Source organism: Mustela lutreola, chromosome 4 (genome assembly GCF_030435805.1).
Source record: "Mustela lutreola isolate mMusLut2 chromosome 4, mMusLut2.pri, whole genome shotgun sequence".
NCBI classification, from domain to species: domain Eukaryota; kingdom Metazoa; phylum Chordata; class Mammalia; order Carnivora; family Mustelidae; genus Mustela; species Mustela lutreola.
The window spans coordinates 16371948-16385915 of NC_081293.1; the positions used below are offsets into that span (position 1 = coordinate 16371948).

Consider the following 13968-nt stretch of genomic DNA (forward strand, 5'->3'; position numbering starts at 1 on the left):
AATTAAAAATGGAGCAAATACTGAACTTAAGGGGCCATAACTATCAAATTCTCAGAGGAAAACACAGGAGTAAATCTTCATGATCTTGCATTTGGCAATGTAATCTTATATAAGACACCAAAAGCATAAGCAATGAAAGGAAACAATTGGGAATCATCAAAATTTAAAACTCTTAACATCAAAAGGTATGATTAAGAAAGTGAAAAAGACAACCCACCAAATGTGAGAAAGTGTCTGAAAAATCACATATCCTATAGGGATTTGTATCTAGAATATACAGAGAACTCTTACAACTCAATTAGAAGAAATGCAACCAAGTTAAAAAACAGGTAAAGGGGGCGCCTGGGTGGCTCAGTGGGTTAAAGCCTCTGCCTTCGGCTCGGGTCATGATCCCAGCGTCCTGGGATCGAGCCCCACATCGGGCTCTCTGCTCAGCGGGGAGCCTGCTTCCTCCTCTCTCTCTGCCTGCCTCTCTGCTTACTTGTGGTCTCTGTCTGTCAAATAAATAAATAAAATCTTAAAAAAAAAAACAAAACAGGTAAAGAATCTGAACAGACACTTCCTCTAAAGAAGATATACAAGAGATCCATAAGGATGGGAACAGATGCTTGACATCTTTACTCATTAGGGAAATAATTAACAAAACCACAGAGGCCAAATCATGCCTAGTAAGAGGGCTAGAACTTAAAAAATGGAAAATAATAAATAATGGTGAAGATTTGGAAAAAATGGAACCCACAAATATTGCAGGTAGAAATGTAAAATGGTACCAGCACTGTGGAAAAGTTCAGCAGTTTCTTAAGAAGTTAAACATAAAATATAAAACATATAATTCAATAATTCCTTTAATTAGGTATCTACCCAGGAGAAATGAAAATATGAGTTTACGGGGCGCCTGGGTGGCTCAGTGGGTTAAAGCCTCTGCCTTCGGCTCAGGTCATGATCCCAGGGTCCTGGGATTGAGCCCAACATCAGGCTCTCTGCTCAGCAGGGAGCCTGCTTCCCCCTTCTCTCTGCCTCTCTGCCTACTTGTGATCTCTGTCAAATAAATAAATCTTAAAAAAAAAAAAGAAAATATGTGTTTACATAAAACTTATACATGAATTCATAACAACCAAAAAATCGGAAACACACTAAATGTCTATCAACTGATGGAAAAAATATGGTACGCTATACAATGGAATGCTAGTCAGCAATACAAAGAATAAACTGCTGATAAGCTACATCACAGATGAACTTCAAAAACATTGCTCAGAATAAAAGATGACACAAAAGGCCATATATTATATGATTCTATTTCTATGATATGTTCAAAAGAGGCAAATTTATAGGCAGAAAGTAGATTAGGGCTGGGCCTAAAAACAGGGATTAACTGTAATTGGGCATGAGGGTTCTTATGGGGGACTGAAAATGTTCTAAAAACAACTTACAGTCATGGCTGTACAACTTATGTACATTTCCTAAAAATTCTCGGATTGTATACCTGAAATGAGTGCTATATAAAATACATCACAATAAAGTTGTTGGAAAAACACACGCAAACGTTATATCTTACAAGGTCATATACAAATAGAAAGATGTGAATTAAACATGCCAGAACGACTGGCTACAGGTCTGTTTATGTAGGAGGAACAGCAAGAGTGGGGCTAAAAAGGAATTTCTAAATTTCTAAGGAAATTATTCTAAACAAAAGTCAGGTCTGCATGGAACAGTGATATCTGTGAAATATGAATATATATGATCAATCTTCTGCAAATGCCGCCTTAAACAAAAGTAAACTACAGTCTGTATTTTTATATATTTAAAAAAAGAAGAAATAATAATTCCATCTCACTTTATTTTGCAGACATTAAACTAAGTCATATAATTTAAAAATAAGGTCATGTAGTCTAAATTTTTGTGATTATGCTACTTAAAATGTAGTTGAAATGCAGTGAATACTCTAAAACCCATTACATTCTAAAGCAAGAAAAAACTACAGAATTATAAAAAGTACACTCTGAATATTGTGGGCTATCTATTTTAACACCTTGTTAGATATCTCAGACACCATTCTGAATTATAGAAGCATACATACAACCCTGAAAAGACAATGATAAAGAAACAGTGACCTTTAAGGATTGGTAACAACAGAAAGGCACTTTTTCCCAAAGCAGGAAATGGTGACATGTCATAAAATCATTAATCCTACAAAAAGGTCTGCCTAAAAAAGACTCCTCCGTCAAATAAATTTAGAAATACTGCACATATATCCCCCAACTAATGTATTCACAATATATTAACATATTAAAGTCTCTAAGAACAAAGTCTCTAAGACTTATAAAGAATAAATCTGCCTTAATTAACAAATCCACAAAATCCTTGCCTCAGATGTTTTTAAATTAAGAGGAATACACACTTCAGAAACTATTTCACTGAATAGGTTATTTACTCAAAAATTCATTCAACAAATATCTATTGAACACCTATAATGGGCCAGCCTCTGTCCTAGGTGCTTAAGATTTCAGCAGTAAAAATAAATTTTGTGACCTCATGGAAATTTACCTTAAAGTGGTATACAAGCTCTATACATGTTTTTTCCTATTATATTACATGATAATATTGCCAAATGGCACAAATATCAATACAGAGAAAAAAATGAGAAAAACAAGGAAGTACCTGAAACCATGTGCTTCGGCAGGATGGGTTAGATGAACTTAATTATTTTCTAAATAGACAGCAACGTAAAGGCCAATGCATTAGAGCCAAAATATTTATTAATATGAGATGTTTAAAATAACGAAATACTTCTACGGTGGGATACTATGCAGTCTCATCATTCACATGACTAGTATGGAAAACAAATTTGAAAGAACTGCAGAAGATTATTATGTACAGTATGATGTCATTTGTTTAAAAAAGGATTCTCTAGAGACAACCTTTTAAATATAAATTCATTTGTACAGGAGTAGAAAATTACTGAAAAGACAAATATTTTAACAATGATTAGTTATCTCTAGGGACCCAGAATAGATGGTACAAGCCTTTTTTACCTTTATGTATTAATTCATGTTTAGTACATAAGAATCATATATAACTTTTATAATGAGGTAAAACGAGGGGTGCCTGGGTGGCTCAGTCAGCTAAGCATCTGCCTTTGGCTCAGGTCATGACCTCTGTACCAGGAATCTGGTAGAGTCCCGCATCGGGCCCCCTGCTCAGCAGGGAGGTCTGTTTCTCCCTTTCCTTCTGCCTCCTTTCCCTGTTCATGCTCTGTCACTGTTTGTCTGTCTCTTGCTCTCAAATAAATAAATAAAATCTTTTAAAAATAATTTTTAAAAATGAAGTAAAACAAATTTTAAGACTGACTGATAATTATTTCCAAGCAAAGCATTAGACCTGAAGGGAGGTGGGAATGGTATGATTTTTTTTTCTCGGTTTGAGAAAATTTGACTGAAAAAAGGACATAGCATCACTCTGTAAACAGTGGTTAGGAAAATACCGCAAAATGAGAAGTTTCGGGGTGATTAGGCACTTTGAAAAAAAGGATAAAAAAAAAAACTTGATTGGCAGGTTTGTCTTCTGTGACAACTACAGGCTGACACACAGAAAAACAAGCTACCTAAGAATAAAACAAAAGCAGTTACCTCTGGAATAAGGAGGATTTGAAGTGTTTCAAGTATCACCCTCTCATTCGAAATATTTAATGTAGCACATAAATGCCATTTTTTTTCTGAGTAGAAGATTAAAACTTTCCTTAAAATTGAAAATTACCTTTCTTATAAGGTGGTTTTCAGTATCTGCCACGTATATAATATTATTCCTTATGGCTACACCCTGTGGTGAATTAAAAGTTGACTCTGAAAATATTCCATCTTTTCTTCCAGGGTTGGGTCCTAAAAGACAAGATTGCCACAAGACAATTTTTTCCACTTAAAAAGTTATCTCAACACCGCCACCCCTCCCAAATATTTTTCTTTCCTTTATTTTCTTTTTATTGTATCTATAGGGGAAGATGGATATTAGCTGAACCTGTTGTGGTAATCATCTTACAACATATATAAATCAAACCAAAATAAATAAGTAAAATTTGTATTTAAAGCTGGGATTTTAATATAAATAGCATGATATTTTCACCTAAAAACTATTTCTCAAGATAAAGTTTTGCTAATGACAGGGCTTACTGGATAATGGTTACTTTAGTAGCATACATCAGAAGAGAATGTATATTTTAAACTATTTTAATTATCTACTACCTGGACTAGAAAGAATTAAAAATAATTTTAATCTTTTCACATGTAGATGAATGATTTTTTAACAATTTTGGAAGATATACTCCTTTGGCAAAACACAGTAAATTATGAACCTTTTCCTTAGAAAAATATATATGCCTGTAAGATGTCACAAACAATTTCAAGGAGTTCCTAGATCCTGGGGGCCATTCAAGCATTTCTTAATAGTCTATGTACCCCAGGTTAAGAAACCTGCATATTTACTATTTCACTTTGCCACAAAGTTCTGTAATATCCTATAAACACTTGGCAAGACAAAGAGTGGCTCTGGTCTAACGGCCACTTCTCAACTTCTCTAATACATGCAGAGTTTCAAGGGTGGAGAGTACACAACACAAAAACATGTAAGTGTTATCTCTGTGACCAGACAATAAGCCATACAAAGCCTGTAAGTCAGCACTTCCAAACTATGCTTTGCAGAACTCTGCTGTCCTAGATGTTAGTAAGAGAAGTAGTATAACGTAGTGGCCAGGAACATAAACTCAAGAGCCCACGTGACTTAGTTTAAGCTCTACCTCTTCCTAGCTAATGATCTAAGCAAGTTCTTTATATCTCGGTTTCTCTTCTGTAAAATGGAGTAATAATATACCTAACTTATAGCACTGTGCAGACTAAATTAATACAGGTAAAGTTCTTAGAATAATGCCAGGCATATATATGTTTGCTATTATTACTATTATTAATAATACTATTATTGTTGTTAATGGGAGTTTCCTGTGGGAAAAAGGGAGAGTATCACGGTCCCTTTAGATTGGAAAATACTGTATGGTATAACCTCTCTTGAATATTCATGAGGTACATAAGCAAAGTAGAAGACTGAGGAGTAGAAGGACACTAACACCAATAAATGTCTCTTAAACACCTAACCAATATTTCCTAATTGTATCTGACCACAGAATTTTTAAAAATTATTGTAGATAACTTTCAATTTATTGCAAGATACCATTATTCCTAAAAACAGGTTTGGGAAAGATAGCTTACTGCTGGTTTTTCTGTTTAACAAAGGAAAATATTTATTTATATCATTCTGAAAATTATACAATTAAAAACCTTTTAGCCATTTAAATGAACCTACCAAAACATAATTTTTAAGCAACAATTCTCATAACTGCCTGTCATCAACTCAAACATCAAATTGCTGAAACAAAAGAAACATAAACACTAACATACACTCTAACAAAACAAAAACAAAAAAGAAGAAATGTGAAAAATTCAAGAGCTAAGGGAACAGTATCTAGGCATCCTAAGAATAGCACCAGGTTTAGGAATAAGACTAGTTTATTTGCATTGGTAATGCAGATAACCCCTACTTTATGTATTAATGCTGCATATGTTACCAAAGCAGGATTGCAAAGAGATGAATTACTTTTGACTATTATGTTACTAGATGTCAGTTCTACTTGAGGAAGCAGGATTAATAAAAATGTATTTAACAGGTTTTATTAACTATGTAGATGTCAGTATGAGCCTGTTTTAGATCTAAAACCAGCGTGATAAATTTCAATTTTAATATATTTCCTTGAGCTTTTTTACTGTAAAATATATTACGTATCATAACTAGAAGCAAACTTTACCTCCAATGCTGTACTGAATTTCTCCATTCTTCCGGACGACCAAAATTCTATGATGTCCAGTGTCTGCTATTACCAATCTATGTGAAACATGGTCTACTGTTACTTTGCCAGGAAACAGCAATGGTGAAGGTGGCAAAGAATCTTTATAGAGTTTTACTTCAATTTTATTATCTCGGATCTGTCCCCTGTCTTTGTAATACTTTAACGCCATGGAAGTATATAAAAATAGTTTATCTTTGTGTCCCTCTCCAATCAAAGAAAATAACATATTTCCACGGGGTCCAAGTATGACCAGAGTTGGCCAGCAGGAAACTTCTAGTTCTTGCCAAAGACTGGCATCTGCATCATTAACCACGGGGTGGGTGATGTTGTATCGAAGAACAGCGCTCTTAATGTTATCCAGGACTTTTTCATTTGGAAACTTAGCCGAGTGAACGCCAACAATCAGAAGACCATCTAAATGGGAAAAATTGTAAGTTAAACATCACAAAGCATTGAAGTTTGAATGTCACCATCCACACATTAGGTTATGGGTCATTAATAAACAGTCCAGAGTTTTTGTTTTTGTTTTTTAAGGGTAGAACTAAAATAGTGTTTTCAACTGCATTTAAACATGAATAAAAAAATTAACATTTAAATCTCATGACAATCTTGATTACATAAAAATACATATGATCAAAATAATGTGGGTACTTCAGGACTGAACCTCTTTGTGTCCTCTATCTAGACAAATTTTTTAAAAACATTAATTTCTTTTTAAGATTATATTTATTTATTTGACAGAGAGAAATCACAAGTAGTCAGAGAGGTGCTAAGCAGGGAGCCTGATGAGGGGCTTGATCCCAGGATCCTGAGATCATGACCTGAGCTGAAGGCGGAGGCTTAACCCACTGAGCCACCCAGGTGTCCCCAAAACATTAATTTCTTACAAAGATACTAAAATACTGTCATTTTTTCCCCTTTTAAATTCATAGTGGCTATGACTGCTTTTTGCTGCTATTTATTGTCATATTATCCTCTTAGGTTTTTCCGGCCTACCTACATTACAGATTAACAGAATGAATATAAGGTCTTTATTTAAAATTACTATTAAATGGGGGTGCCTGTGTGGCTCAGTTGTGTTAAGCAACTGCCTTCGGCTTAGGTCATGATTCTGGAGTCTCAAGATCAGGACTCACATCCGGGTCCCTGCTTGGTGGGGAGTCTGCATCTTCCTCTGACCTCTCCCCTCTCATGCTCTCTCTCAAATAAATCAATAAAATCTTTAAAAAATATACTATTAAATGGTTCTTAAACAGGCCTTAATTGTAGATAGCAGAACTGCTAAAAACTAAGAACAACATATTTCTTTTACCTAATCAAAACAGTGTGTCAAGAAAATGATATAGGGAAAAAAAAAAGTAAAAAGCATTTGGCTGGATTCAGAGAAAGAACTCAATACTGATTACCAAGATAACAGAAGTAATAGGTAAATTACAATTTCCCAACCCACTCATCAAAAATTATGCACATCAGCATGAAGAAAAAATAAAACCACAATAATTGGGGGTGTAATTTCCTGATAGCTCATCCTTCTATTTGCAACTATTAACTCCCAACAAAACACATACATCACACACATACACACAGAGCTCCCCTGTCTAAGGACCCAGCAAAGTACACAAAAGCAGGTACATTGTTAGCAGGGGGGCAAAACTTGGAGAAGTTGACCCTGAAGGGGAGTTTCCAGTTTCCTTTTCTCTTTCATGGCTTTGCCCTCAAGATGGGCCTCAGTTTAGAAGTAATGCAGGTGGTGAAAACAATGGAAATCCCTTCCTGGCCCAAGGAGCCAGGAGACTGGAGGGTGTGGAGAAAACCTCAAGGGGAGGAGAGCAGGAGACAGGGACCCCTCCCCCCCCACATCTAAGTATGAACATTCACAAGTCTTGGCTTAACTACTAAACTATACCTGTTTGAGGCAGGCCTACAAAAGTGTAGCAGAGGCTTGAGCTGAAGAACCAAGGATTGGGTTGCTGAGCTGATGAAAGCAGAGCAGATCTGATAGAAGATGAGACAGAACTTAGAGTCTGAACCAACAAAGCTGAATGCCTGTGAAAACAAGGTACAGACCCCAGCACCAAAATAAAGCCGAAGTATGAATTAGTAGACAAAGACTTTAAAGGAACTTTAACTATGCTCCATGAGGTAAAGAAAAACACACTTGAAATAAATGAAAAGATAGGAAATACAGAAATAGAAACTGTAAGAAAGAGTTAAATGAAAATTTTAGAACTTAAAAATACTATATTTAAAATAAATTCACAGGATGCCTGGGTGGCTCAGTTGATAAAGCAGCTGCCTTCGGCCTGGGTCATGATCCCAGCATCTTGGGATCGAGTCCCACATGGGGCTCCTTGCTCAGCAGAGAGCCTGCTTCTCCCTCTGCCTGCCACTCTGTCTGCCTGTGCTTGCTAAAATAAAATCTTTAAAAATTTTTTAAAAAATAAAATAAATTCACTGGATGGCCTCAATGGTAAAAAAGAGATGACAGAGAAAAGAGTCAATAAGCCTAAAAATAGCTCAATGGAAATTATCCCAAATAAAGAACACAAGGAAAGAAGACTGGAAAGCAAAAATGAACAGAAGTTCATGGACCTGTGGAACAGTTTAAATGATTTAATGTAAGCAGATTTGGAATCACTGAAGAAAAAAGACTGGGCAGAAAAAAAAGTCTGAATAATACCAAAACTTCCAAAATTCAACGGACGATATAAATTTACAGAATTCAAGAAATTCAAGAATTCAAGAAATTCACTCTAAATAGGATAAATCAAAAGAAAATCACATTAAGGCTCTGAAAACCAAAGATTAAAAACCAAACCCTATAAACATTTTGAAAGAAAATACACACAGAAATGACATTGTGATTAGTAGTTGTTTAGGCACTGGGAAGAATGGTGGTGGGGAGGAGTGGGAAGAATTATACACAAAATATGTGTAGTTTACTGGGTGTCAAGTATACAAAGATACAGTTTTTAAAAAATTCATTAGCTCTGGAGTCATACTCCCTGTAAACAAATTCTGGCTTTACGACTTGCTGAGTTACTTTGGGCAAGTTACTTAACCTCTCTGGGCATTAGTTTTCTTATTCATAAAATTCGGAAAATAATAGTAACTGCCTCATAGGTCAGTTTTGAGGATCAAAAGAGATCGTCTGGGGTGCCTGGGTGGCTCAGTAGGTTAAGCGTCTACCTTCAGCTCAGGTCATGATCCTGGGGTCCTGGGATCGAGTCCTGCATCAGGCTCCCTGCTCGGTGGGGAGTCTGCTTCTCCCTCCCACTCCCCCTGCTTGTGTTCCTGCTCTCACTGTGTCTCTCTCTGTCAAATACATAAATAAAATCTTTAAAAAAAAAACGATAATCTGTATAAGACATTTAGCATAGTACCTTGTATACTGTAAAAGCTCAATGAATGTTTACTATCAATTTTTTAAAGTTATAGGTACAAAGATAAACAATTAAAGAAAAATACATTTTCTAACTAAAGCAATTACTAAAATAAAATAGCAAGGAAAATACATAGTTTGAACAAACAACAAATAAAAGCTAATACATACAATGCTTATGCATAATAATCGTAAGTAAATAGGAATGGGCTTCACTCATCTATTGAAAGAAAAAAATCTGGATACATTCTGTATACCAGAAATACAACTAAAACAAAGTTAACCAAAAAAGCTAAAAATAAAGGGGTAGACAAAGGTGCACCAGGAAAAGAAAGCAATACAAGGTCATGATCCTAAAATTAGATAAGGCAGATTTCAAGCACCAAAGCATTAAACGTGACAAACATTTTAATGCAAAAAGCATTCACAACAAAGATAAAACAGTAACAGGATAAAAAAGTAATGAATATCCATGTACCAAATAATAAAAGCAGCAATCTAATAAAACAGAAACATGCCACTCTCAGTGTGAACCAGTTCAAGCAGATATCAGTGAGGTAGATCTTATTGATACATATCAAATTATACTGTGATAATATACTTCCTTCTGAAATATACCCAGAGTATTGGTAAATACTGATCACATAAAGAAAGCATTATGAAGAATACACTCTAACCACATTATAATAAAACTGCATATTAATAACAAAAAACAAAAGTAGCCTCCATGCCCAGTTTGGAGCCCAATGGGGGGCTTAAACTCACAACCAACCCTGAGATCAACACCTGAGCTGAAATCACCAGTCAGACACTCAACCTACTGAGATACACGGGCATACAAAATGCCTTTTGTTTAGGAGAAACACATTATTTCTGTGTATTTCTCCTTTATTCTCACATTACGACCACACTCACAACACTTTTGACACCAGAAATATGAGTTTTTCCCCCATTAGGCAATTGCCTGTAACACTGAATGGGTGTCCCATGATTCCATTCTGATACTAACCACGGTCAGTGCAGACACCACAGGTTAAGGGCTCAATCCTATAAGACAGATGGCCCTGCCACTTTAGATGTCAATCACAAGTAATAGGTTCCCAAATTATCCTCAACTTCTGCTGGACTTGTCTACAAATGAGAGATTTGACTTTCCTCTTGGATTCAATTATTTGCTAGAACAGCTCACAAAACTCAAGGGCAACAGTTATGTTTATCAGTTTATTATAAAAAGATACGATAAAGGACACAGATACACAGGACAAGTTGTGGGAGTGGGGGTGGAGCTTCCATTCTCTCACCAAGGCCTTCACTTTCCTACCACCTTCATGTATTTACCAACTTGGAGGCTCTCTGAACTCCGTACCTCTGGAATTTTTACGGAGGCTTTATCACATAAGCATTATAGAACATTAGCTCCATTTCCAGCCCCTTTCTCCTCTGGAAAAGGGGGTATAGGGTTCAAAATCCCTCACTTCTAATCATGGCTTACCCACCAAAGATCACCTCAGAATAAAACACACTGTTAATCTTCCAGGAAATTCCAAGGGATTCAGGAACTCTGTCAAGAACTGGGGGGCGTGGGGGGGTGTCAAAAACCAAATATTAAAACAAATGATGCCCTAGTGCTCTTATCACTTGGGAAGTCACAGGAGTTTCAGGACGTATGTGCCAAGAACCCAGGACAGAGACCAATATATATATTTTCTATTATCTTAATACCTCTCCACTTAAAAATTTTAAAACTCTCTATCAGCTCGACAGAAAGGTGAAACAAAAGTTGAAATTACAGAATTTCTAAAAAATGATAATGAACATACTATATAATTTATGACAGAAGAAAATTCATAGTCTTCAATTCAGAGCCTTAAATATTTATATAAAAAATTAAAATAGATGATTAAATATCCTGCTATAAAAATCTAGGAAAACACATGAAAGACCTCAAATAGCCAAAGAAATCTTGAAAAAGAAAAACAGGGGTGCCTGGGTGGGTCAGTTGGCTAAGCATTTGCCTTCAGCTCAGGTCAGGATCCTGGGGTTCTGGGATCGAGCCCCACATCAGGCTCCCTGCTCAGTGGGAAGCCTGCTTCTCCATCTCTCTCTGCCTGTTGCTCTGCCTACTTGTGCTCTCCCCCTCTCTCTCTATCAAATAACTAAAGAAAATCTTAAAGCAAAACTGGAGGTCTCCTAATTCCAGACTTCAAGTTATACTACAAAGTGGTAGCAATTAAAACTGTATGGTACTGGCATAAAAATAGACACAATGATCAATGGAATAGAAAACCCAGAAATAAACCCGTAATTACATGGTCAATTAATCTTTGACAAAGGAGGAATGAATAAATAATGAGAAAGAGACAGTGTCTTTTTCAAATGGTGTTGGGAAAACTGGACAGCTACATGCAAAAGAATGAAAGTGGACCAATTTTTTACCATACACAAAAATAAACTCAAAATGGATTAAAGCTCTGAAACCATAAAAATCGTTGACAAGAATGCAGTGATTTCTCTAACAACAGCCAAAGCAATATTTTTCTAGATATGTCTCCTGAAGCAAGAGAAGTAAAAGCAAAAAATATATTATTGGGTCGAAATCAAAATAAAATGTTTCTGCACAGCAAAGAAAATCAACAAAACTAAAAGGCAATCTACTGAATGGGAGAGGTATTTGCAAATGACACATCCAATAAAGGGTTAGTATCCAAAATATATAAAGAGCAGATACAACTCAACACCCAAGAAACAAATAACCCAATTTAAAAATGGGCAAAAGACATGAATATTTTTCCAAAGACGACATCCAGACGGCTAAAAGACACATGAAAAGATACTCAACATTACTCATCAGCAGCAAAAATGCAAATCAGAACCACAATGAGGTATCACCTCACACGTACCAGAATGACTAAAATCAGAAACACGGGAAACAAACGTTGGTGAGGATGTGGAGAAAAAGGAACCCTCTTGCACTGTTGGTCGGAACACAAACTGATGCAGCCACTGTGAAAAACAGTATGGAGTTTCCTCAAAAAATTAAAAATAGAACTATCCTACAATCCAGTAATCACAGAAATGGGTATTTACCCCCAAAATACAAAAACACTAACTCAAAAAGATACACGCACTCCTGTATTTATTGCAACATTATTTATAACAGCCAAACTATGGAAGCAGCCCAAGTGTCCACCTAGAAATGAACAGATAAACATGTGTACACACACACACACACACACAGGAATATTATTCAGCCATAAAAAAGAATGAAATCTTAACATTTGTAACAACATGGATAGTTAGTATAATGTTGAGTGAAATAAGTCAGTCAGAGAAAGACAAATACCATATAATTTCACTCATTTGTGGAATTTAAGAAACAAATGAGCAAAATAAAAAAGAGAAAGAGACAAGCCAAGAAACAAACTCTTAACTGTAGAGAACAAACTGATGGTTACCAGAAGGGAGGAAGTGGGGTGATGGATGAAATAGGCGATGGGGATTAAGACTATACTTGTCATGATGAGCACTATGTGCTCAGAGAATAGAATTGCTGAGACACTATATTGTACGCCTGAAACTAATGTAACACTGTATCTTAACTATACTGCAATTAATATTTAAAAACATGTTGTTTGGGTTTCAGGAGGGTTTCTATTTTTATTCCAGTGGTTACCTTTGTAATAATACCTTTTATCATTTTATAAAAGTATTAATCCCCATTTTTCATAACCTTTTATTATCTGGTCAATAATTTTTTCTAATTAATTAACTAGTTAATTAATTAGAAGAGAAAGAGAGAGAGAGAGCAAGCATGCAGGGGGAGGAACAGAAGGAGAGAGAGAGAATCTCAAGCAGACTCTGCACTGAGTGTGGAGGCTGATGCAAGGCCTGATCCCACCACTCTAAGATCCAGACCTGAGCAGAAACCAAGAGTCAGACACTCAACTGACAGAGACATCCAGGCGCCCCGGTCAATCATTTTTAAATGGCATCCTTTAATTCCCACCTATTACCTATACAATAATCAATAGTTTTCTGCTTTCCATTCTCTCCTTTTTTCCCTTTCTTTTTACTTGTATTCTATCTCTATATGATTTTACATTATTCTTCTACTCACAGGTGACAGAGTTATATTTTGTCAATTTAGCTAAAGTGATACTGTTTTCCAGTATTCTATTCTCTGCCTAGTTCTTATCCTTTAGTGAAAGAGATACTCCACGAGCGAACTGGAAGGCGCAGAGGCAGCAGCAGCCACATTCTCTTTTGCCTGGAAGACCGGTGCAGCGACCATGCGCTGCTGCATTTCATACTCTGCAGCTTATCTGCCGCCTCACCTTGCTGGCCGGCTGGTTGTGGAATAGCAGCTAAGCCCCCCACAGCTGAACAACAGCTCCTGCCAGACCTCCTCCCTCAGCTTCTCCAACTCCTAGGTCATATGAGTGTGTAACTCCACAACAAGGGATAACTTACTCTGTTGGTCACCTCACTACTTAGCTTGGAAGTCTGCATGGGTCCCAGTTCATGCCTGCAGGTGGCAGCTGCTTCTGCTCTCCTTTATTTCAACTCCCTCTTTCCTTTTCAACTGCCTGACCAGCTGACTTCAAGTTGAGGCACCAGAAACACAAGTAACAGTCATATGCAGACTAGATAAGCAGCTCCTGCAACTATATAATGTCAAGCGCCCATAATCCTTTATTAT

The 13968-nt window shown here is 36.2% G+C and overlaps 1 protein-coding gene across 1 annotated transcript in view; it reads right to left on the reverse strand.

Annotated features, from left to right (window-relative positions):
- The window catches only part of NHLRC2 (NHL repeat containing 2), a 61425-nt gene that overhangs the window by 34580 nt on the left and 12877 nt on the right, over nt 1–13968 (reverse strand). The window contains exons 3-4 of the mRNA XM_059173125.1: nt 5846–6301; nt 3754–3875 (exon numbers count right to left, since the gene is read on the reverse strand). Of these exons, the coding sequence (XP_059029108.1) occupies nt 3754–3875; nt 5846–6301 (578 nt within the window). The remainder of the gene's footprint in view (nt 1–3753; nt 3876–5845; nt 6302–13968) is intronic.